At 53.4% G+C, this 24,182-nt stretch overlaps 10 protein-coding genes across 10 annotated transcripts; 5 read left to right on the top strand and 5 right to left on the bottom strand.

The window, feature by feature from the left end:
* Positions 1-1,491: 1,491 nt before the first annotated feature.
* Positions 1,492-2,814, top strand: UCRPA7_47 (putative aur protein kinase protein; the record flags this gene model as incomplete). Its single annotated transcript, XM_007912645.1, has 3 exons — positions 1,492-1,596; positions 1,652-2,638; positions 2,698-2,814. The coding sequence occupies 3 exons, from the start codon at positions 1,492-1,494 to the stop codon at positions 2,812-2,814; spliced, it is 1,209 nt and encodes a 402-aa protein (XP_007910836.1).
* A 217-nt stretch (positions 2,815-3,031) lies between these two features.
* Positions 3,032-3,905, bottom strand: UCRPA7_46 (putative metalloprotease atp23 protein; the record flags this gene model as incomplete). The annotated part of the gene is made up of 2 exons (XM_007912644.1): positions 3,032-3,259; positions 3,315-3,905. The coding sequence occupies 2 exons, from the start codon at positions 3,903-3,905 to the stop codon at positions 3,032-3,034; spliced, it is 819 nt and encodes a 272-aa protein (XP_007910835.1).
* Positions 3,906-4,981: 1,076 nt separating this feature from the next.
* UCRPA7_45 (putative glutamate 5-kinase protein) lies at positions 4,982-6,104 on the top strand (the record flags this gene model as incomplete). Its single annotated transcript, XM_007912643.1, has 3 exons — positions 4,982-4,995; positions 5,049-5,317; positions 5,365-6,104. The coding sequence occupies 3 exons, from the start codon at positions 4,982-4,984 to the stop codon at positions 6,102-6,104; spliced, it is 1,023 nt and encodes a 340-aa protein (XP_007910834.1).
* Positions 6,105-6,395: 291 nt separating this feature from the next.
* Positions 6,396-7,016, bottom strand: UCRPA7_44 (putative 60s ribosome subunit biogenesis protein nip7 protein; the record flags this gene model as incomplete). The annotated part of the gene is made up of 2 exons (XM_007912642.1): positions 6,396-6,733; positions 6,791-7,016. 2 exons carry the CDS (start codon positions 7,014-7,016, stop codon positions 6,396-6,398), a joined length of 564 nt encoding a protein of 187 aa, XP_007910833.1.
* Positions 7,017-8,636: 1,620 nt separating this feature from the next.
* On the top strand, positions 8,637-10,091 carry UCRPA7_43 (putative nadp-dependent alcohol dehydrogenase protein; the record flags this gene model as incomplete). Its single annotated transcript, XM_007912641.1, has 4 exons — positions 8,637-9,364; positions 9,452-9,532; positions 9,608-9,788; positions 10,062-10,091. The coding sequence occupies 4 exons, from the start codon at positions 8,637-8,639 to the stop codon at positions 10,089-10,091; spliced, it is 1,020 nt and encodes a 339-aa protein (XP_007910832.1).
* A 344-nt stretch (positions 10,092-10,435) lies between these two features.
* On the bottom strand, positions 10,436-11,313 carry UCRPA7_42 (putative wsc domain-containing protein; the record flags this gene model as incomplete). Its single annotated transcript, XM_007912640.1, has 2 exons — positions 10,436-11,224; positions 11,305-11,313. 2 exons carry the CDS (start codon positions 11,311-11,313, stop codon positions 10,436-10,438), a joined length of 798 nt encoding a protein of 265 aa, XP_007910831.1.
* A 143-nt stretch (positions 11,314-11,456) lies between these two features.
* Positions 11,457-12,621, bottom strand: UCRPA7_41 (putative glyoxal oxidase precursor protein; the record flags this gene model as incomplete). Its single annotated transcript, XM_007912639.1, has 3 exons — positions 11,457-11,805; positions 11,874-12,345; positions 12,405-12,621. 3 exons carry the CDS (start codon positions 12,619-12,621, stop codon positions 11,457-11,459), a joined length of 1,038 nt encoding a protein of 345 aa, XP_007910830.1.
* A 3,505-nt stretch (positions 12,622-16,126) lies between these two features.
* On the bottom strand, positions 16,127-19,493 carry UCRPA7_40 (putative eukaryotic translation initiation factor 3 subunit a protein; the record flags this gene model as incomplete). The annotated part of the gene is made up of 2 exons (XM_007912638.1): positions 16,127-19,360; positions 19,491-19,493. The coding sequence occupies 2 exons, from the start codon at positions 19,491-19,493 to the stop codon at positions 16,127-16,129; spliced, it is 3,237 nt and encodes a 1,078-aa protein (XP_007910829.1).
* Positions 19,494-21,444: 1,951 nt separating this feature from the next.
* UCRPA7_39 (putative guanine nucleotide-binding protein subunit gamma protein) lies at positions 21,445-21,797 on the top strand (the record flags this gene model as incomplete). Its single annotated transcript, XM_007912637.1, has 2 exons — positions 21,445-21,605; positions 21,677-21,797. 2 exons carry the CDS (start codon positions 21,445-21,447, stop codon positions 21,795-21,797), a joined length of 282 nt encoding a protein of 93 aa, XP_007910828.1.
* Positions 21,798-23,108: 1,311 nt separating this feature from the next.
* Positions 23,109-24,103, top strand: UCRPA7_38 (putative selenoprotein w family protein; the record flags this gene model as incomplete). The annotated part of the gene is made up of 2 exons (XM_007912636.1): positions 23,109-23,153; positions 23,372-24,103. 2 exons carry the CDS (start codon positions 23,109-23,111, stop codon positions 24,101-24,103), a joined length of 777 nt encoding a protein of 258 aa, XP_007910827.1.
* Between the last annotated feature and the right edge of the window lie 79 nt (positions 24,104-24,182).

The raw sequence follows: 24,182 nt of genomic DNA, 5'->3' as shown, positions 1-24,182 counted from the left end.
CGCCGAAGTGGACCAAAATCAGATCGTTATCCACATTGCCGCATTGCTCATCAATTGGGATTGCGGATAGGTCAATCTTCTTGTTACCCCTGCGCCACGCACGAAGGATCTTCTTAACTAGGTAAGCTCGACGAAAGTAATACTCCCGTCGCTCTGGCGTAAGAGTGCCGATCTCTTGTAACTTCTCTTCATCGAAACCAAGACCACGAAGACGCTCTAGGATCGGAGCAGCTTCTGACAGGGTTTTTCGACGACTGTAGATGAGGCAATCCTCCGCTTCTTTCACGGCCTTCTGGTCGTATTTGATAGGTGATAGACTTGAAATCTGCCAGAACGGAGGGGCGTAGTGAGGGAATATCGCAACGCGAGGACCACCTTGTCGTTGACTGATAGCACTTCCAGCTGTTATGTTTGAGGTTTCTCCAAGCTTAGGACAAGCAGCGGGTCCAGAAGGCAAAGAAGCGTTCCTTGTTGTTTGCCCGTTCGGTGTTTCTTCTGGGGTCCTCGCCATCGTAGATTGTTCTATAGCTTATGTATGATGTGAAGTCATAAAGAAGCGCTCCTACTTTGTAGTTTGCTGAACAATTTGTGAAGTATAATAATCTTCTGTGGAAGTGGGCTTGATTGATTGGAAGAAGCATCCTTTATGAACCATCTCAAGTATCACTATCGGAGATAGCTCTTCTCAAGATGATGTCCAGCATGAGAGTTTCCCTCCGGCCCAGCTCCAAGTTGTATCGGAGATAGGTCTCCTACGCAACCCCCACGGAGAATCTCAAGAGTCACCTCTGATAATATACCAATCAAATGAATCCTCTCGAAAGCCATTATGGAAAAGGATTGGAGGTAGAAACTAGTTGTACAAGTCAATTAACTCGATGGTCCATCAGGTCAGTGTGGGCAATAGAGGACAGAGACTTCGGAAAACAAGGTAAAAGCACAGGTTGCTAGTGACTAACACAACAAGCCATGGTGTAGAAAACTCAAAAAACAAGCAGCATCTTGCCTGCTCTTAGTGATATACATTATTGCAACTTGATAAACGTGAATGGTCAATATCATGGTAACAACACCTTGTTGTTGCGCGGGGAGCGCACTTTCAGTTTCGAGGCTACAAGATATTACCGTAACAAACAAAACCTTCCTTTTGGGTGTAAGTCGAGTTGACACTTCTTCATTCTCTATTTGTGAAAGTGGGAGTTACGAAGTTGGAGGCTGAATGGAATGTCCGTTGTGTTTGGTGGGGCGTCCCCGCGGTTTTAGAATCGCCTGTTGCCGTGGTGACCATCTCAGCAGTGCCTCGCCTCACATTGGCCCCTAGCGTAAATAACCTGGTCTAATAAGGTCCCTCCACCACACCGACACCAGTTCTCCTCTTCATAGGTAGGTTTGGTCGTCAGTCTCGTCCATAACTTCGCTTTGCACTTCTGGGTGCTGACTGGAAACTTTCTCTCTCCCTCCTTTCTTCCTCCCTCATCTTCATCGATTCCAATGGCAACGATGGCTAGTCGCACGCTGGAGCAGCGCTTCGAGCGCATGTCAGTCAACGATGAGAACGATCCTGGTGATGGTACTCGGCTGTACACAAAATCTAAGGTATGCATCATTCAATGTCCAATAATGCATCTCGCAGTCATCTAACAGTTCATAGGGTATTGCGACGTCAACCGTGACCCAATTATCGCAGAGCACGAGCAGGCCGAATCTGTTCAAAGTCGCACTCCAGTCGCAAAATACCAACACCGTCCAGACAGTGACACTGCCCTCGCAGCAGGCACAGTGGAAGGGTCAATCTGTTTCCAACACCCAAACGTCACCGGGAAAGAAGGACAAGACCGGATCTTCAGCGCGCAGCTCCGATGAGCAGGCGCTGGCCGAGCGGAGATCGGTTACTATGATTCAGGAGCTGGCGCCAAAGACGTTCCATCTAGGCATGTTTGAGATAGGGCGACCTCTAGGAAAGGGCAAGTTTGGCCGTGTCTACCTGGCCCGCGAACGAAGTAGCGGATTCATCTGCGCTTTGAAGGTCCAGTACAAGTCGGAACTGCAGCACGGTTCCGGTGTCGAGAAGCAGATTCGCCGTGAGATTGAGATTCAGAGCAATCTACGGCACCCAAACATCCTCAAGCTATATGGCCACTTCCACGACAGCAAGCGAATTTTCCTTATTCTGGAATTCGCAGCGAAGGGCGAGTTGTACAAGCACTTGAGGAAAGAGAACCGCTTTCCGGAATGGAAAGCTGCTCAGTATATCGCACAGATGGCCTCTGCCCTACGATATCTGCACAGAAAACACGTTATCCACAGGGATATCAAGCCCGAGAACATCCTCGTCGGTATTCATGGCGAGATCAAGATCTCCGACTTTGGCTGGAGTGTGCACGCCCCGAATCACAGGAGAGCAACCCTCTGCGGCACGCTTGACTATCTCCCCCCAGAGATGATCAAATCTGGCAGCAAGGATAACTCCTACGACGAGAAGGTCGATCTGTGGAGCTTGGGTGTCTTGACGTACGAGTTCCTCGTTGGCGAGGCGCCATTCGAGGACACGCCTGTCATGACACAGAGGCGGATTGCTCGAGCCGATATGACAATCCCATCCTTCGTCAGCCCCGAGGCTAGAGACCTCGTCAAGAAGGTAAGAAACACTACACCACTTCAAAACTCAATGTATCTTTCCGCTAACAATATTCCCAGCTGTTGGTATTAGATCCCGAGAAGAGGTTACCGCTGGAGGAGGTTCAGCAGCACCCTTGGATCGTGAAGCACTGCGTGAAGGGCGAGAGAGCAACCAACAGGGCATCGGGGAAATGATAGCTGCCAACGACTCATGAATGGAGTTTCGTATTGTAGGATTATTATGCTGGCGTTCAAGGGGACAAAGAGGGGATAATGCGGCTGGATTATGCATGACTGTTGACCGCGCTTTCTTTTTTATTTACGCATTGGTCTGTAGATATGCCGCAACATCGGGGGTCCAGGAGGGTTCAGGGTATTAATACAAGGTATCCATTCAAAAGTTATGCGGGTATCACTTATACACCTCGTCGAATGGCCTGGTGTCTGCAAAGCACGAATCCCAGACCTCGTTGACCACCTTGACGGCCTGCACATCGTCCTTACACATCGGCCGAGCCATGACGGACTGCACGGCTCTTTTCCGTACGCAATCCTGGAACTGCTGTGTTAGAGTCCAGTTCCCTCTAGTGATGGACTCCCTCGTCCATCGGCACTCGCCACTCAGCATCGAAGCGCGGATCTAGTATCAGTCAGCTTTGCACATTGTAAATGGGCAGTTCTATGGGGGAACTAACCTCCGTGCATGCAGCATGCCTGAGATCCTTCTTCCCCACCCAATCGACCTTCCACCTCAGATGGTCATAGGCGTGCACCATCTCATGCGCCATGGTATCTTCGAGATGCCCTCTATTCCTGACCTCGTTCGCGCACAGTAGGATACCGTGGTTCGGACTGAACCCACCACTCTGCCGATGCACCTGGCCGTCATCTGTAAGCCGCGCCGGACATCGTTTGCAGAGGATGTTTGACCCGTCTAGGCGTCCGTTCAGCTGTTCCACCTTTTGCGCCAGGAAGCGCACCGTCGGGCTGTACTCCAGCAGCCAATCGCGGTATTGCTCGCACCGCTTGCAGTCTCGCTCCTCGTGCGTCCTGTACCGCTCTTCGCGGTAGTGGAAGGCGCCCTCTGTGGTGATCTGCCCCGTCAGGATCTTGAAGTAGTTGATCCACCACTTGGTCTTGGGATCGAAGCCTGTGCGGGCCGGGTCGTTCTCAAGTGTGCGTGGGAGTGTCGGAGGTGACGTGCTGGGCACGGAGCTGGGCTGCTGGGGGGTGGGAGCAGATGTGGCCGTCTGCTCTGGGTTCGAGGCTGGCGACGAGGACGCCATTGTCATAAGGTGGGCGTGGTCTATGGCCTTGTTCGAATGAGCTCTGCGCAAGGCCAAGAAGCGAGTGCCTTGTATTCACGGGCTGTGCATACGCGTGACACACGGAAGAGTCGATACGTCGATACAATATACCCTTCTATGTATGCTGCATTGCATAAGAGGCGGTCGGAGTGGAATTCCGTGGGTTGTTTGGCAGGATGGATGCAGGACGGCTGTGGCTTTGAAGCTCGTTCGCCCGGCGGTGCTGTAGAGACTCCAAGGCGGTCTTGGATCCGGCAGTTTCGGGCGGTGAGAGCGCTAGAAACTGGGGTTTTCTGCCGCTCCGATCCTCGGTGGGGTCCTGATGCAGTTTACATAAAATTTTGGGCCCCTGCGCCTTTCAAGTGCCCTTCATTACCACTCAACCCACTGTAAATTGACACTCCCCGGCTGACTCAACTGGCGGTGGCCTCTGTGCGCAAAGGAGTGGTGCAGATGCGCAACAATGGACCCAGAGCAGCAGCACGACCCTTGTAAGATGAGCCCGATTCTCGCCTGATCTTTCTCCAAATATGTCATACCCTAGTCTACACTTCACTCGAGAATAACCTCGCTAATATTCATGCTTCAATGCTTCAGCTATGAAGGGACATAAGCCCCTTAGTGTTGTTATCAAGCTGGGTGAGTCGACTCAAATGCGGAATATGCAACTTTTTTCATGTTAGCCGGATCCATGAAAACTGACAGGGGTCCGTTTAGGAACGAGCTCGATTGTCGATGAGAAGAGCCATGAACCTCTCCTTTCAATTCTCACTTTGATAGTTGAGACAGCCGTAAAGTTGCGGAAAAATGGCCACAGAGTTGTCATCGTCTCCTCCGGCGCCATTGGCGTGGGTCTTCGTAGAATGGACAAGGAAAAGAGACCGAAGCACCTAGCACAATTACAAGTGAGGCTCCGTACTTCTTGATCTGTGTCGTTTTTAATTAACAAGAATTATAGGCGTTAGCAGCAATTGGCCAATGTCGGTTGATGAGTCTCTGGGACAGCTTGTTCAACCATTTACGGCAACCTATTGCCCAGATTCTACTCACACGGAATGATATTGCTGATGTGAGTTTCATTGTACACGTCAGAGACACCCAGGCTAATCTTCTCCTGTAGAGAACGAGGTACCTCAACGCCCAGAATACATTCAACGAGCTTCTGGACATGGGTGTCATCCCCATCGTGAATGAGAACGACACCCTAGCAGTCTCCGAGATCAAGTTCGGAGACAATGACACATTATCTGCCATCACGGCAGCTATGATTCATGCAGATTTACTTTTTCTCATGACGGACGTTGACTGCCTATATGACAAGAACCCGCGGACCAACCCTGATGCCCAACCGATCGAAGTCGTGGAGGATATAGGGGCTCTCACAGCTGACGGTACGCTCCCCTCCCCTTTCAGCTCTAACAGCTCTAACTCGGCGCAGTGTCTTCAGCCGGTTCTGCATTAGGGACTGGTGGCATGATGACCAAGATTGTTGCCGCCAGGCTCGCAACGTCCGCAGGGGTGACCACAGTCATCACACGATCCTCCAATCCTGGTAATATAGGCAGGATTGTGCAGTACATACAAGCCAGCAGATCACCAGCGTCCCTACAAACGCATATCAACGTTGAAGACACTGCGGATGACCCTCTGGCACAGTCAATCAGCTCTTTGAACATGGACATCGCACAGAAGCCACCCCTTCACACCCGTTTCCTCCCCTCACCAACACCTATCAGAGACAGAACCTTCTGGATCCTGCACGGCTTAAAGCCACACGGCACTGTCTACATCGACGCAGGCGCACACAAGGCCCTCCTCGACAAGGCTGGCCTACTCCCTGTCGGCGTGGTGGACGTCGAGGGGACATTTGCCCAGCAAGAGTCGGTACGATTAGTTGTTGTCAAAAGATCACCTGTGCCATCAGCCGATGGCAGACATTGGGTCGGTCCTGCAGAAGATGTTGGACGAGCACTGGCAAATTACTCCTCGGCCGAGATAGCCAGGATAAAGGGCCGCCAGAGCAAGGAGATTGAGGCGCTATTGGGTTATGCCGACAGTGAGTACGTGGCGGAGCGGGAACACATCAGCTTCTTTAGGAGGGAGAGCCGACCCCAGACCCCAATCCCTGAGATTGAAGGGCTCATCCACGGCATCACGGAGTATGAAAGTCACGCATAGAAACATGTTTGCGGCGTTTTTGGGCCTTGCTGGGGTAGGTCTCGGAGTAATTGGTTAGATGCGACCGAGGTGTGCATTTGTCTAATCGAGGTATATAAAAAAGTCCAGCCCTTAGCCACTGATCGAGGAATATCAACCATACCAAACTCCCAAGTCGTGCTTTTCCCATTCCATGACGCCAAACAGATGAAGAATCCCCATTCTACAAGTGACTCTCTTTCGTAAGCACGATGATCGACCACGTCGCGTCGAATCCACCCTGGCAAGCATCTCGCTTCTTCCGCAAAGCTCTTAACCAGCAAAGAGCGTGTCTTCGTCTCGAAGGTATTCTCCACAATCCGCCTGCCTGAAGCAGGTAATACCTGTAGGATCCAGACGCCGCGCTTCGGCCGTACTTCTGGCCGTGACTCCAAAGCCTAGCGGCGTATCGTTCATGCTGTAAACCACAACACCCTGGTGCTCGGGGCAGTCATCCGACCATCTACCAACATGCGCCTTCACAATGTTGCCGCCGTAGAGGAAGGGCATCTCGCCGTTTGGCTTAACCCAGATCTTGTAGCGCGCATGCTCGGCAAGGACTGGAAGTGCAGTGATGTGGAGGCGGAACTTGCCCGACTTCGTGAATTTACCTATACGTCGGAGAGTCAGCAAAAGGACAGGACAGGTAGAGCATTGAAGGTACGAACCGAGGCAAATACCCAGAGATAGCAGCTTATCTCTAGCGACAGAGGTAGCCATGTTCGCTACAGACAAGCGGACATAGTAGACTCTGTCGCGAATCATGCGGAAGACGTAGCGGTCCGCATTGGGGGAGTCGTCGAGAGGTGCGATGAGCTGCTTGATTGAGCCGCCGGCATAGTTTGCCAGCTTTGCAAACAATGTTTGCGTTTCCGATTCTGTGAGGGGACGCATCTTGGGGACGAGACGACGGCGATAAGTACAGAGCCTCTCGCCAAGTCCGAAAAATTGTTTGAAAATGATGATGTTCTTCTTGTCTCTCTTTCCGAGGGTCCTGGCAAGATCACTAAACCCAAAAATTATTTCTGACAACCCCACCACCGAATAGGAAAGAGACCAGCGTTCTTGGTGACCCGCTTTTACCCGCTTTATCTTATCTGCATCAACCTCACTTGTGACCTGATGCCGGTCATCTCTTCACCAATGGCATGTAGAGATCAACTAAACACGACATAGAAAGTGGCCTACGCATAATATTTCTCGATGGAAGTCTCTAATATAGGTAAATCTGAAGCATACATTGAGTTTTTAATATAAATTATTGTTAATATATCCCGATTTATGTGTCCACCTAGGGTTACTATCGATCTATTTCAATAGACGGCGAGCTTTAGTCCTTTATAGGTTGTACTCACTCAAAGGTCTCAAAAGGCATCAAGGTTGTCATTCGGCTGCTTCAAAGTACTACAAAATTGAAGCAGCCGACTCTTTCAACATGAACTACTGAGCGACTGGCTTATGGCTAGGATTCTTCCATGCTAAGTAGCATTTCTCGTGAAGCGTTGGCATGGTCTCATGTGCCTAACAAAAGCAGAGTGATTAGTCCCCGATCAAGTTTGTCAACAGCACATTTCATGCTTTCTGCTTCTGAAATACTTGTCATTAAGTTCCTAGCCTTTTTTCCCCTGGCATCAAAAGCTTGTGTCCTGGGGTTTTTCTAGGTAACTTACAACACTACGCAAGATCAGTAATCGTGACTTGATTACACTTCTTTCCCGTTTAGGTATAGTTCTTGATCTACACACTTCACCCTTTCTCCACGGGACAACACTGCGAGAACAACATGTTGTGGCCCAGTCTACAGGAGATACGGAGTTTGAGGTGGACTTGATCTGGCTAGCCACAGAGCGATGTGCCAAAACGGCTCTTGTATCCGGCCGTAACACCGTTACCACCCCCTTGAACAATCCTAGCCCCTGACTTTGATTCTCACCATGCATCTTTAGCCAGAGTCCGACGCATCATCGCATGTCTCTAGTGGAATGCGGTTCGAATAAACTCAGGGCCTTTGTCATCGTCTTGCTTGCTCCATCAATCAGACGACGATCCAGTTGAGTAATCCCCACCGTGCTTGCCTCGAGATGGTTACCGGCGTCTATGCCTCGAGCATTGTTTGCTACCATTCGTCGACGGAGTCACGGAGTAAGGTCATGGGCGGCTCATCCATTACGCTACTGTGTCTCTGCCTGACTATCGTCCTTGTGCCGTCAGGGATTGGTGGCCACTATGATGCCGTAGATGAAACCGCGCGGCATGCTGAGTAACTGCGTAGACCGTGATGCTTATGCCTCATTCCTCCTCTTTGTTCAGTATACCAATGTCCAGACGAGGCCACCAGGTTCCGGCTCTTAGTAATGGACCGTTTGTACTGAACATCCTTCAGAGATTTAAAGGACGCTCGTGTCTCCTGAAGTCGTGGGACAGAACCAGTCTTCACAGTGACCGATCCCAACCACCCCGAACACTCCTCATCGACAACACCCATACAACGAATTCCACCTCCACAACACCGCCATGGCCTCCGCAAATCTCACAGGCAAAGAATACAATGTGTTCCGCACGATAAACGGCTCCATCATCGCCGCCCCCGCCAAGATCCCCGAGCTCGGCCCCAAGGACGTGCTCATCCGCGTCACGCACTCGGGCGTGTGCTACACCGACCTCGAGTTCTCCCACGCGGGCGCCCCGCTGGCGATGGGCCACGAGGGCGTGGGCGTCGTCGAGGCCGTCGGCTCGGACGTGACCCAGCTCAAGGCCGGCGACCGCGCCGGCGGCGGCTTCCACAAGGCCTCGTGCGGCCACTGCGGCTACTGCCTGACCGGCCGCGACATCCTGTGCTACGACCGCGTCATCTACGGCGAGGGCGACTACGACAATGGCTCCTTCGCCCCCTACTACGTCGGCAAGGAGAGCTACGTCCACAAGATCCCCGACGCCCTGGACAGCGCCGACGCCGCCCCCCTACAATGTGCGGGCGCCACCGTGTACAGCGCCCTGATCAAGACGATCCAGCCGCGCGACCGCGTGGGCATCATTGGTATCGGGGGCCTGGGACACCTGGCCATTCAGTTCGCCGCCAAGATGGGCGCCGAGGTCGTCGTCTTCAGCACGAGCAAGGACAAGGAGCAGGAGGCAAGGGCCTTGGGCGCCAGCGAGTTCGTCCTCATGGGTGAGCCCGAGAAGGTCCGCGCCCCGGTGCAGGCCATGATCATCTCCAGCAACAAGTACCCAGACTGGGACAAGTAAGTCCAGAGCGCGCGCGCGCGCGCCCCCTCACGCCCCACGAGCCCACGTCGTGCAGGTTCTAACATGGCCATCTCCCCTCTCAGATTCGCCCAGAAGTCCGTCCTCGCAAGGGGCGGCGTCATCGTGCCTCTCTCCGCTCCAACTCGAGGGCCTCTCGTCCTGCCGTAAGTCTTCTCGGCCATTGCCGCCTTCACGTTGTGCGGCAGAAACACTAACGGATGGGCCGCTGCATCAAACAGAGCCGACCGGATCTTCTGGGATATCTTCCACATCCAGAGCAGCCTCGTTGCCTCGCGGGCCGAACACGACGACATGCTCGACTTTGCAGCACGCAACGGCATCAAGCCTACGATCCAAGTCTTCAAGCATGAAGGTGCAGAGACTGTCAGCCAGATATTCGAGAAACTGCAGGCTGGGAAGGTAAGATACCGGGCTGTTCTCGCCTTCGAATAGGTAGCAATTGTCGAGCATGAAGTAGCTCTCGCAATATGTTTGGACGCAAATGATATGCATGATAGCCTCCTGATAAGATAGACTCGCAGACATAGGGAATAAAAAATAAATAATTGCATGACTTCGGATATCTCTTTGTTTTTTGTGGTGGAGTGGCCATTCAGAATGAACGATAGTTCGACCTACTATGCTTGTGACAAGAATGGACATTCTTTCTCAGACAAGAACCCCTTTAAATAGAGCGACACCCTCCTAGAAATCGAGAAGTGAAATGCTTATACATGAATCACGCAAGGTAAGTCCTTGCGTTGCGTTCTCTCATTACTAATACTACTACTAATTTTTCTCGGCTGTAAGTATGTGTTGAGGGAGCGTAAGAAGCGTATGATATACTGGTTATACCGAACAGTCGGTTATTCTTATTTCTTGTTGTTGTTGCTCATGAAAGGAGTGTCCGGCCAATATCCGTGCCTAGATGATGACCGCTGTGTAGTATCCAATCCTTCCGATACTGCCAAATGATACCCCCATATACCCCTCCAATCATTAAAGAAATTACATTAGACATTGATGTAGAAATAGTACTATTATCTTTGTTTACTTCCTTTCCCTCTTCACCAGCCAGTGCCATAGCTGGTACATTTAGTCCCAGCACTGACGCCCTTATTCTGGCTCAGGCAGTCATTGTACTGGGCAGTGCACTTCGACGAGGCGGTGGTGTACGTATCTGTCCAGCCAAATGTACGCTTGTTGGGCGCCTTGATGTAGTCAAAGTACGAGCCTGGGAATGCGGATCGCTTCCAGAACGGCCACCAACTGCTGCTTCCACTGCTTCCGCTCTTGCTGCTGCCAACGCCGTTCTTCTCCTTGCAGCCCGTCGCGTAGGTATCCTGACATTGGTCGTACTGTGCCTTGCAGGCGTCCGCGCAGGCGTTGGGGACTGAGGGGCGGGAGTAACCACCGCACTTCTTGGAATCGCTATCAGTGTACAGCTTGAAGGGATACTTGGAAAAGTCATCCTTCAGGTCGTTGCACGTCAAGATAGGCAGGTCGATATCACCAACTGGGTTGCCTGGGCCATAGCCATACTGGTTGTTGGTAGGCTGCTTGCAGATTCCAGTGGCAGTCGGCACAGGGCACTTGGTGGTTGAGCTTGACGTGGATGAGGTCTTCTTGGTGGATGTGGTAGATGTGGATGTCGGCTTGCAAGTATAGACAGATGTGGATGTTGTGGGCGAGTTGCCTCCCTTAGGCGGCTTCGATTTCCAGGCGTCGCCCTTGTTGCACTTGCCACCACGGCTTGAGGCTGACGTGCAGTAGCTACCAATATCAGAGCACCATGATGAGAAGTCAAAGCAGTCCATAGCTCCTGGCCAACCAGCATTCTTGAAGCAGGCAGCAACCTGCAGTTTGCAGTGAGAGGAGCCAGACTTGCAACCATCGACATCATCAAAATCCGGAATTTCGTCAGAGCACCACTTACCACATCCATACTCACAAGTTGATGGGATTGTCACGGTTGAGGTGCACAGAGCGGCGCTGGATGTGGTTGAAACCGGTGGCTTGGTGGTTACTGGTTTTGAGGTGGTGGTTGAGATTGTCGTCGAAGACGTGGTTTTTGGCGGCTGGCCCTTGCTAGTAGTGCAAGGCGTTGTGGTAGATGTTGTCTTCGTTGTCTTCGTTGAGCTTGTCTTTGACGTAGTTGTCTCCTTGCAAGGTGAGGTCGTCGTCGACGTCTTCTTGGTTGACGTACTCGTCGAGGTGGTTTTCGGCTTGCTCGTGGTTGTTTCCTTGCATGAAGTTGTGGTAGATGATGTTTTCTTGGTAGAGGAAGACGTGGTAGATGATGTCTTTACCGAGCTTGTCGTAGACGATGTGACAGGTTTGGATGATGTCACGGGCTGAGAAGAAGTGGTCGACGTGGATGACGTAGACGCAGAGCTGGTTGAGCTGACCGAGCTCGTGGAACTGGTCGGCGGCAAGACTGAGGACGACGAAGAGCTTGGCACATAGCCACAAGGCTGGAGCGACTCGAGATCTTGGGCAACATACAGATTCAGGCGAGATCGGCCACCACAGATCTCACTGGAGTCGCCGTTGCAGGCTATGGAGCACTCATCAGACGGGGCCGAGGTGGAGAAGTTGCCAACAACGACACCGCACCAACACTCGCCGCCATACTCAGTGCCGGCGAACGGAAAGCCGGCGTCCTTGCAGGCATCCAGGCAGATCTCGGTGGTCATGGTGGCCGAGTCGACATTGTCCATAGGATAGGAGAGGGTGCGGCCACTGTCAGAGTCGTCGGTGTAGCAGCCTAGGGAGACGTAGTCCGCAATGGTCGCCTCCTCCGTGGGGAACGTAGTGTCTTGCCAGATATTGATGAAGCTGTTCCCTCCGCATGTCTCCGATGAGTTACCAGTGCAGGGGAACGTGCACTCGGACTCGTCGACCTGGGGACCATTGACGCTGGTTCCACAATAGCATTCACCATAATACTCCAGACCAGCATAGCGATAGCCATTACCTGTATGAGAATTTAGTATTTCTGAGGCATATCATATGTGCAGCACGGGCTTCACCCACCCTTGCACTCAGCAACACAGAGCTCCACCGTCATGCTCTGAGTGTCGAGGTCGCTCCTGAAGATCAGAGCATTGGGGTTCTTGAGATCCTGATAACATCCCGAGTACACAAAGGGCTGGAAGGGTTCAGTGCAAATAGGAAGATCGATGTTCCACGAGTGAACATTTTGAACGAGAGAAAGAGCTGCAAGAGCAGCCAGAGACCTGAAGGAGGCCATGGTGGTGTAAAGCGAGTGACAGAAGCAACGAATGGCTTCCAAGAAACGAGTGTATGGTCTGATAGAGAAGGAAGGAAGAAAAGGCGACGAAGAGTCGGTGCACCACCCCAGAGTCAAAGACGACGAGGAAACGGCTACCGAGCAGAAAACACATGGAAGGAGGCATCACCAGCACCTTATACTGCTCTCGCATGCAAATGCAAAGCAGAGCAACCGGCAAGAGTAACCAAGGGCAGGGGAAGGTGCGATTGGGCGGGGAGCTCGCCGGGTGGGCAGTGCCACGAGCCAGGGGGGTTCCATTGCACCTACTGCATAGTACCTCCGCAAGGAGAATACGGTCGAGTACCGGTACACACAAAAGGGCAGGTACGATGGGCACGATGCGCCAGATGGGCCCGCTTGGGCGTTGACATCGTGGTACTGTAGGTACATGTAGGTAGGATTGAGCCAGTGCACGGCACTGCAACTGCATAGCGTACCATGTAAGGTAGACTAAAGTAGACTGCCCAGGTAAAGTAGAGCCCGCACCTGGCTCGACCGTTGCTGGCTTCAGAGCTAGCATGGTGCATGGCCGAACAGAGTCATGGCAATCCTAAAGTCTGGGGGGCATCACCACGGATTTCTGTTAGTACCGAGACCCGGAAGCCATCCAAACTGAATCTGGATGTAATAATAATAATAAATAACACATAACACAGGGCGGCTAAAGGAAGCGAGAGTAGGTAGCTAGGTAGACCTGGGGATGAGGCCGTCAGAAAAGGCCATCGGAGCCATCGGACGACCGGCCAGAGGGTCAACAACCAGGTCGAGGAGGACGAGCGCCGTTGACGTAAAGAAGCCAGAAGCCAGGTCCCTCAGCTCCAAAGGTATAAGAGCTAGCTGCAACGGTGATATTGCCTCGGTGGATGGATGGCACGGTGACTTGATGAGCGGCAAGGTAGGTACTGTAGCTAGGTAGCTGTTTTGCTTCATTCGGCAACACACTCGTGGTCCTTTACTTGGTGTATGTCTTCTTGCCATTGTGAGCGCGAAGAAGAAAAAAAGGTGACGGCCGAAGAGATAGAGTCAGTAGCTCCCCTGGTCGGGATCCGGTCCAGGGTGCCCAAAGCGGCAAGGCAGGGGACCAGGCCAAGACCTAAACGGTGCCGCCGGCCAATTGCAGACCCCAAATGCCAATAGACCAGAATAAACGTCCTAGCAGCCCCGGGCGAAATGACGGCTCCCCTGACTGGCCAGCCTGGCTAGTGCTCTGATGAGCCCTGAGCGGTACCTGCATTAGAGCCCGGATCCCTGCCATCTGCACTGAGAAGTGCCTGGGTCTAGGCCTGTCCCCGGATCCAAGCACTCCTCGTCGAGGCCGATTTGGGAAGAGGTGGCATCCACAGGCGGTAGGGATTCTGTTAGTCTCTCTCTTCTGCCTCTGCTTTTCTGTAGGCTCTCGCCAAAAAGTTCTCTGCTAGGACATGGGCCGAGAGCCAGAGTCGAGAGAAAGAAAAGCGCGGGTTTGGTAGACCCCACAGACGACGGGATGCTGAGCTATACTATTCTATGTGATAGTCTCGGAGAGAAGTTTCTTCACGACGACATGTCGAAGCTAGAAAGAAGAAGACGATCGTGCCGCCCGAAGAAATTCGGCATACCAGAATCCGGAAGAGTCTAAGGACTGGTTAGATCCTAGCAGTCCCATCAGCCGATGCCTCCTCGATGGTTCTCTCGTCGAACTGATGCAACCAACAGTGTGCCAGCACTGCCCCGGTGGGGAGAGGTGTTGTTGATGCACCGTCTAGTCATGAATACTGCGGAGCTTGTATGCTCGTGTTGCCTGTGCAGCCCGTGCAACCACGTGCAGTGCATCCATGGCTTTGGCAACATGATAATCGCTCACAAGACAAGCGAGTGGGTAGCGTGCGCTGTGGACTGACCTCGGATCATCTTGGCTGGATGGGATGGGATGGGATGGGATGGGATGTGATGTGTGATGTGCCGCTGACATGAGAGGTCGCATCCAATGTCAAGGCAAATGACAAGAAAAAGAGTGTACTATGTTTAATACGACACTGTTATGAACCTATTTGGCATCTGCAGGCCAGGGCCTGTGGGTGGAAGGGGATAGGGTACCTAGGTAATGAGCAGGCTAGCCATTCGTAGAAAGTGCCCGATGGAAGCGAGGCAAACCATTGCTGATGGGAAGATGCACGGTGACGAAGGGCCATGACAGCCAAAATGAATCTGATACCACCCTCGACCTGTTTTTCAGGCCTTGTGAAATCGTAGGAACAAAGGAGGGCGGCCAACATACCAAGAAATGGGAGAAGTCCGAGTGTTGTTTCGTGAGTCTGTTTACACAGCATCTGGAGAGCTCGGATCGAGGTTGCAGAAAAGTGACGAGATATCGCAACGTCCCCGCCAGTCGCTGATCCGGCTGGGAGCGAAGAGGATCAGCATCCGGCATGTCCTGATTTCGACTCGGCAGCTCGACAATTGCCCCCATCGATCAGCACAAACAGTCCCCACAAGGCTCTTTTTGTACGTGTAGATTTGCAGACCGATAGCTTGGGACAGGTTGAAGCATGTCCTAAACCGTCACTTACACTGCATTTCAAATGTAGCTCTCTACAGTTACGCGTCAATATAATTACAAGCCAAGACCAAAATACAGACCTCATCGCACATGGCCTCTGTTCTATTGTTAGTCCAGGGCCTTAACCCACAATTCCGCAAGCCATCGTGACGCCTCAACAAGCCCATCGAACCTCATCCGGCTGCCTCCACTCCTCCTGGGCAAGTCCGCGCGTGAAAGCAGCGTCCCTGAATTTCAGCGCCACGCAGCCACCATGTGTCAAAAGACGCCCATCTCTGAGGGTCCATCCGCCCAGTGTTGAGTCCTTTTCAGCCGCTCGGGGCTCCTGCTGCATCGTTCGATTCGGGGCACTCGGCAATGCACAGCTGAGAAAAAAGATGATATCCGTGCATACGAGGTTACAGAGCAGATGAAACGAAACAAACCAGACTGCATCCACTCATTCATTCAGTCGCGGACGCACAGATGTAATGCTGCAATGGCACACCAACTAGTCGAGGTAGAAATCTTTCACGTATTTTGAGGCCTCTTTATAAGGCTTCTGCTTCGTGACGCCTTGCTACACAATATCTTGATACCTGCCTCAGGGTTTCCAGCACATCTGGGATCACAACATACACACAGACAGACCGATTACATGAGTTGCGACATAATAATACTTTTCCTCATTAGATGATGCTACTACGTTCAAGTATATGGTAGCACTTAGGTAGGTAGACCAGAGTGAGTTGAACTAGGCATGTATTCATTCCATTCTCTAGACGACGTTCCCCTATCAACCAAGGGGCACCGATCTTTCGTGCAGCTCTCTCTAGCATGCCAGATAGAATACAGATAGCCCCTTTCCAGATGTGGCCTAACAAGCCCTAAGTGAAAACCTGAACTCCAAATGCAAGCTGCAGTGGTTGGCCTCTCCGCTGTTGCTTAGTTGCCCTCTGCCCTGCGGAACTTGGGCACGTACTTGCCCGGAGCACCCGTTGCTTTGAGAGGCTCGGGAGCGGCGGCTGGTGACTCGTCGTGCCCGTTCTCTCCCCTGCCGGATCCGACACGGTCAAGAGGAGCTCCACGGCCAGATGCTGTCCTTTGAGGAGGGCCGTTCCTATCTGCTGGAGCACCTCCTGCGACCCTGGCGGCCTCACGCTCACGCCAGCTGGGCTTGTTACCCGCGAGCTGTAGTCGAGGTGGGCCGGATGACCGCTCGGCTGAGTCTGTCCTTTCAGCAGGCGGCTCTGGCTTAGCAGCAGGGGGAGCAACATCTGCGGGTGCCGAGGGCGCGCCAGAGGACTTAGCAGCTTCACGGTCACGCCAGCTTGGCTTGCTACCCGCAAGCTGCAGACGTGGAGGACCAGACGAGCGCTCGTTTGAATCCGTGCGCTCCATCACGGGCACAGTACGGCCAGTTGGGGTATCCCGCCTCAACGGAGGACCAGCAGAAGCCTTCTCCCGCTCGGCCTTCCGTCTGGCAAGAGCCTCTTCCTCGCGGCGAGCTTGAAGGGCTGCCTTCTCGAGAGTTTCTTGGCGCTCTGCCTCGCGCTGGGCCTTCAGCTTCGCCATCTCCTCTCTGCGCGTTGCCTCCTTCTGCTCGCGCTCCTCCTTCTCCTTGGCGGCACGCTCCTCTGCTTCGCGCAGTGCCCTCTCCTGCTCCTCGCGCTCCCTCTTCTCTCGGAGCTTGCGCTCGCGGAACTCCTTCTTACGAGCCGCAATCTGTCGCTCCAGCTCCTTCTCTGCGTCACGGCGGCGCTTCTCAAACTCATCATGGCGCTTCCTGTGCAGATTCTCCTTGAAAGAGTCGTAGAATGGCATGAGACGGCTTAGGCGATGCTTGAGCTCAACGCTCTCCTTGTGCTTCTCCTCTGCCTCCTTCAACGTCTCCTCCTTCATCTTCTCGTAAGCCGCAATATCAGCGGCACGTTGCCTGTCGTAGTCCTCGGCAAGCTTCTTTGCCTCTTCCTTTCGGAACGCACGCTCCAAATGATCAATACGCTTTCCAGTGATGCGCATCTTCTCATTAACGTCGTTCTTCTCACGCTCGAGCTGGGCGAGTTTGATAGCTCGGAGACGGCTGCTGTCCATGGTCGCCAGCTCCTCAGGATCGATGCCAAGATCCTTAGTTCCGCCGAGCTTGAGCTCCTTAATTGTGTTCTCAATCTCACGAACGTGGATCTCTTCACGCTCCTTCTGCATTCTCTTCAGCTCGCGTTCCTTCTGCTCCTGCTGCAGACGTTGGTTCTCAGCTTCCAGCAGGGCCTGCTCACGGAGACGCTTGGCCTTGGCATTCTCCTTCTCAATGCGCGCCTTGAGCTCTGACGCTTCCTCCTTGCGCTTCTGGATTATCTCTTTTCGGGCAAGGATGTCGTGGTGCTCCTTGTCAGCACCAGACTTGGCACGTTGCAAGGCGGCCTCGCGGGCCTTGATGCGAGCCTCATTGAATGTAGGATCGATATAGTAGCACGTAGTGTAAAGCGTCTTGGCCAGCCGAGTAAGCTGCGAGCGCACGATCTCAGAGGGAGTGCTCTGCAGTCTTTGGACTGAGCTGCCGTCAGCCTCAGCCGAACCAGCACCGGAACCAGAGTGAGTAGCCTTGGCAGAGGAGAAGATGTCATTGTCGAAGCTCAAGACACCAGTAGCATGGTCCATGCGGATAGCAAGGTCTCCCTTCTTGTTGCCGTTCATGATGAATTTCTCAATAGTGGCTCGGGTAACCTGGAAAGGCTCAGGGAACTGGGCAAGGCTCTCGACGAACTCCAAATCCACTGTCTCGTAGACCTGAGACAGCTGCTGGAACAGCCTGGTAAGAATGACCTGTTGAAGAGGCAGGACATATTTCTCCATCTCGGAGTCGGCTCCAATCTGAGCAAGGATAGGAGAGATCTTCTGGCAGATGGAAAGAGGGTGGAAGTCGACTTCAAGAATGTTATAGAGATCTCGGATTTCGGGCCGGGCACGGCGGAGCAGGGCCTTGGATAAGGCATCCCTAAACAAGCCAGCTCGAGTAGGTGCCTGTGACATCCCCAAAAGATGAGTGAGGCGGGAGTTCTTGTTCTTCTTCGCCTCATCGAAGTCGACCATAGCACCACGAGACCTGGTCGTGCTAATAACAGGGATGGACAAGGCCGACAGTAGGACGAAGGAAGCAGCCTTCTGGAGATCTGCCTCAGAAGCAGGAGGGTTGTCGGACTTCTTGCTTTGGCCAGTCGCAACGAGAGCAGCTGACTGGCGGAGGAGGTTGTAATAGCGAGCCCATGCTGCGGCATGGAAAAGGTAGTTCTCGCCGACGAGGAAGATTCTGGTGAGCTTCTCGTAGTAGTTGGCCATCATGATGTTCTTAGGCGGGCGCTTGCTCAAGTTGAGGAGAGTGTGAATATCCTCGACGCTGCGGAAAGCCTCCTGCCACAATTCCAGCTCGACAGCAACATTGAGTTGCTGAAAGCGCGTCTCAAGGTGGCGTTGCAGAGTATCCGGGTCGTTCAGGTTGATGGCATGCATCTGGGTCGAGTACTTGGCCGCGGTCTGGACATGGTTGCGGAGGAGTTCGCAAAGACGGCGGAATTCGGTCTTTCGGGTATACTTGAGGCAAAAATCGAAAGCCTGCATAGCAGTGCTCTGGTAAAGCAGCTCAAGTCGAGCATTGTTTCTGAGGATGTCCAGCACAGTTCGATACGCCTCCCAGAGGAACTTCAACCAGGGCGTGACGATGGCGCGGTCCGTGCGGTCCCGAGACTGCTCACCAGATACGGTGGCAAGCAGGATGGACTCAGGTGTCTCGCTGGCCTCGAGGTCATCGACGCTGGCAGTGCCAGTCGTCGCCTCGAGGGTGGACTGGACCTCATCTGCCTTCTGTTGCGCAGCGGTGACCTTCTCGGCGGCCAACTCGATAAACTTCTTTAGAACGAGCTCGATGGTTCCAACGTTCGTGTTCTGGGCGATGTTCTTGTACTGATATAACGCGTCCTTGGCGAGTTTTCCTTTCTTCTGTTCAACGGAAAGCTCAACTAAAAGGAGCATTACCGGCTCCAGCGACACGATGGGAACATTTCGGGATCTCTTGTTGGTGATGTGCTCGTGGAGGAGGGTAAGAGCCGCCGGCGTCTGGTTGACGCCGATGAGCTCATGGGCGCGCTTCAGGACATTTTCGGGCTTTTGATGCGGTGGAGGAGGCTATGATCACACTATTAGTTAGATGTTGGAAGTCGTGGTAAAGATGGTGGCAGCGAGAGAGCAGCGATGATTCCATGGATCTGAGGGGTAACCAGGCTGACGAGACAGAATGCCACCAGATAGAACGTACCATGATGGGCAACCTCTTCTAGGCAAGATTAAGCCTGTTAGAAGAGTTACCGGAGAGTTGAGATGCAGCGCAAGTCAAGACACGAAGGGCTCGATGACTTTAGCTGTTGCACTCGACTGGGTGAAGTCCTCGTCGGGGGAGAAATCTTCGAAACTTGGAGAGGGCCCAAGCGGAATGATGAATTTTTGCGAATTCTCTGTGTGGGATGTGGGATTCCCAGGTGGAGCGGGGCTGACGGTTGGCTGTGATTGGGCGCTGGCCGCACGTGATTCCAACAACAAGAGAGCAGGCAGATGACGACGTTTGATGGATGTGGATTTGTGGCATAATTTGGGTGAGTAGTTCTAGCTATTACAATGACTGTTTTCACCTGTGACAGTGCTGCTGTTGAGTCACATATAAGAAGGCGCCAAAGCTCTGTGTTGTGTGCTGTCTTTGTAGCTCTACCGAGCCTTTTCGTGATGGTTTGAGGGACAATGAGGTGGGGCTCTCGAGTTCGCGTTTCCTGTCCTCCTACTAGGAGCCAGTCAGCCCGCTTAAACCCGACCGACCGATGGTGATGATGATTTACTGCATACTTGCGGGCCGGAACGACTGTGGCAGGAGTAGGTAGAGTGGCACTTCGTCTACCTAGAGAAAATCTGACCATTATGCAGCCAGGCCTACTGAGGTGCAGTAGTCTTCGGACACTGGGCCCTATACAAGCACCTCACGATACAGTCACAAGGAGATATTCAACAGATTGCCGTGCCTCCTCTGTACCTGTTTGTTGATCAGTCGCTCTTCCAAAATCAACGCCACCTGAGCAGCAGCAAGAGCACGCGAATTTGGCGTTTTGAAATGGGGCGCTGGAACAGAAGGCAAGGGACAGAGTGCACCTCAGCATTTATGGCGCGGCAGAGGTCATATTTGCAGGTAGGTATTTGACCTTAGGACCTAGGACGAAATGGTACAAACACTCCGACCCTTATGCAGTTACTGGACGCAAGAACGGGGAGCGTTTTCAAGGGGATTTCTGTATGTTACCTAACTACTTCCCTAGTATAGTAGTAAGAAGGCAGTAATAAGGAGGCACTCATTTCCAGCGTCCCCAAAGAATGGCAGGATCGCGTTGTGGGCCCGAGCGTCCCCCTCGCTACTGTCGAGCCCAATTTTACGGCCCTTGCCTGGCCAATGAACCTCCTTCCTCTCCAATTCCGCTTGCTTTTGGCCTCCCCACCCCCAATCCGACTCCGAACAGGAGAGAGAAAGACCACCCAGGAGACTGTTCAGTGAGTACGGTGCAGCCAAGTGTGCCTGTCCCTGTGCCTGTGAGCCTACGAGCCTACCTGTCTGTCTATCTTCCTGCCTCCCTAGCCTCCCTTCCCGCACACCACCACACCACACAACACCACAGAGCAGCCTCAATTCTCTTGTGTGCGTGCATTCGTGCCGTTCATCCATTCCAGCCCATTCCACTCCCTCCTTCAATTCGGTACATTCCAATTCATCGATCGCGCCTTCTTTCGCCCGTCGTTGCCAATCTGGGCAATTGCTAAGCCTCACTTGTAAGTCGTCGACCTCTCCTTCTTGATCTTTTCTTGGTTCCTGCCAACGTCCGTCGGGTGCGATATGCCCGGTCGGGACGAAAAGCTTGTCGGAACGTTTTCGTCCCGTCTCTGCAACAAAGCGGGCGACGTGACAGTCGACACCCAGGGACGGGAAGACACAAGGGCACCCCCATCAATTAGGTTGTCACGGGACTGACACGAGGACAATGTCATTGCAGGAGCAGGACCACGAGGCGGCACTTCAATCATCCTCATCTTCACCACCGCTTCCCGAGCAGCAACCCCAAAGCTCCCACCCGCCAGCGATCTCACCATCCGCCGCAGCCTCTCCTTCACCTCTCCCACCCGCGCGAATCAGCAGCCACGATCATTCCTCTACCACATCCTCCAACCTGGCGCCCAAAATGCCTCAGTACACAAGCCGAGACGTCGGCGACCCGTCGCAAATCAAGAAGAACAAGCAGAGCATGGCAGATCTGAAGCTGCGTCGATTGACAGAGCTCAACAGCCGACTGCGCGAGGATCTCGAGAGGGAACGAATTCCCGTCAGCCAGGCCAGCAAGAGGTGAGTGCTCACGGACCACATCTAATAAGCTATTTCTTGGGTACAGTGAACTGACAGAGGATGTTTTCTAGCATCATTGCCTACTGCAACAGCACTCGAGATTACATGGTCCCTTCGGTGTGGGGAGTCGTTCCCAAGGGTGAGGATCCGTACGCTCCCCAACAGAGCGGCGGCTGCTGTGTGGTTATGTAAGGCTATCGCTACGATGAATGCAGACCGTAGAGAAGACCCAGCCGGCAATCTGTCGAAGCTGTCTACGGATGGTCGGGTTTCTCTTGACTTTCGGCGTTGCTGCAAAACGAAAAAGGGCATCTCTTTTTGAGAGCAGTGGCTGCTGTGTGGCCTAGGTCGTGAAGGGGGAGGCAAGAAACTGTGGAAACGATCAGAGACGACCGCTATACCGATACCACACACAGGCCGCCGTTTTGACCTGCCCTCGAGGCGAGGGTCGCTTCTCTTAAGTGAACGGCGGTAACGATAATGGTCTTTTCATACACTTTTCTCGCTGTTAGGGGAACGCGGAACAGCAGAGAAGCTCTTCAGCATGTAATACTTTGGTTTCTACGTTTCCTTTTTCATGTAGTTTCTCGACCCTAGCCGCTTCACCTGTGAATATATTCTGTACGAACGCAATGTCCTCTGAACCTGCCCTTGATCTTGAAGAGATATGGAAGCCGGCCTCGTCTTCAACGTGAGATTTACGGGATCAGAATCGGACTAGTACAATGTTTGATAGCATTCACCAATTGTCAGACCTGTTGTTGTACAGCTACGTTGCTATCCGTCAGGCGCACAAGTGGCCTTAGTCCAGAAGACGGAAGCTTCGCTGGCTCTGCACCCAAATCAGGACTGATGGCGAGGTCCTGCTCGTGATTGAAGCTCTCTACATAGAACCACATCTCCCGTTCTGAGCATAATTCTTGCGATCTCCGTATAAGCAGTCAAAGTGAAGCTGAAAAGCACAGATATATACATATTCTCCAAGGTGCAGACGATCACTGCTCATTCGCTGAATCGACTACCGTACAGGACGCACTAGGCCTCTCGATTGGGCCATCTACTCCTCCAAGGGATGGAATCATTTTCATTGAACAAGAGATTACTGCCTTTAAATAACTTTAGTTGATGGACATATAGCAAGACAGAATCTCCGAGTCCCAATGAGTCTCACGGCTCTTATCATTCAGCTTCTTTGCCCTTGAGTTCTCGACATTTATTGCCCTAGCGGAGGAGTAGAAGCGCCTCCCAGCAGCTCCATCTGGCCAGTCGTTAGGCGTTCTGCAGGTTCTAAATTCAGCCCAGTTGCCGACCCAGCTGGGCGGGCGCGCCTTGGCTCTTTTCATTAAGCTTAGCTGCACTACACTACCAGTCAGGTCACAGCCCAACGCCAATTACGCAACATTGAGCATACCTCTGGAAGAAGTTGGATTCAGCTTTTCTCCAAGAAACAGTCCGGCCTGTTCCTTGTATTTATTTATACGGCCCTGGCCCCCCTCCTCAGACATGACAGACAGTACCGTAACAACATCTCCCTTCCCTCTTCCCAGGGTGACTATCAAGTTCTGTACGCAGTGCAAGTGGATGCTGAGAGCCGCATATGTAAGTTGGACCTGACCTGGTCCCCCGCATACGTCACTTTCAACACTCCCACTCGCACTCCCAAACCGCCATACCAGTTCCTATGCTACTGTTCTACATCTAGAGAACATCCAACATGGCCGACACCCAGCCATAGTGAAGACAGCCATGCTAACCCCTCGCCCCAGTTCGCGCAAGAGCTCCTGTCCACCTTTTCCACCTCCCTCGGCGAGGTGGCCCTGCAGCCCGCAACAGGCGGCGTGTTCGTGGTAGAGATCGTCTCCGCCATGGCCGACGGCGACGGGCAGCCGTCCACGCAGCAGAAGGTCCTGTGGGACCGCCAGACGGACGGCGGCTTCCCCGAGACCAAGGAGCTGAAGCGCCGCGTGCGGGACGTCATCGAGCCCGGCCGCGACCTCGGCCACGTGGATCGGGACCACGGCGCAAAGGCCGGCGGCTCAGACGCCCCAGCCCCGGACTCGGCACTGGCGTCCGCCTCAGGCGCATCGGCATCGGCAGCAGGGGGTGACGAGAAGCCAGAGGAGGAGAGGACGGAGCAGCAGCAGCAGCAGCACCACCACCACCGCCCCCGCCCAGGCGACCTCCTCAAGGACGCCATCGAGCGCTCGCAGCCGCGCCCGCCGCCGCTGCACTCGCAATGGGGCGGCAACCCCATCCAGCGCGTCAACCCCGGCGGCGGTGTTGGCGGCGTGCGGCCGCTGGTGAAGGAGCCGCCCGAGGTGGCCAACAACATTGTGCGGCAGAAACTTGCCGCAAAGGAGCGGGCGCGGCTCGAAGCTGAGGGCCATGCTGGCGGTGGTTATCTGGGATCGGACGACGCGTCGGCATCTCAGGAGCAGAATGCTAAGGCAGGAGAGCAGGGCGAGGAGAAGAAGGAGGTGTGCGAGGACTGCTCATAGAAGACATATTTTCATCTTAAGAAGCTTCCCCTAATCTCAGGGACTGAGAGAAGCTTTATGTATGAGCCTAATGGCTACA

The sequence above is a fragment of the Phaeoacremonium minimum genome (assembly GCF_000392275.1).
Source record: "Phaeoacremonium minimum UCRPA7 unplaced genomic scaffold PA7_03_scaffold_3, whole genome shotgun sequence".
NCBI classification, from domain to species: domain Eukaryota; kingdom Fungi; phylum Ascomycota; class Sordariomycetes; order Togniniales; family Togniniaceae; genus Phaeoacremonium; species Phaeoacremonium minimum.
Note: the sequence above shows the minus strand (reverse complement) of the source record. Positions and strands in the feature narration are given on the sequence as shown.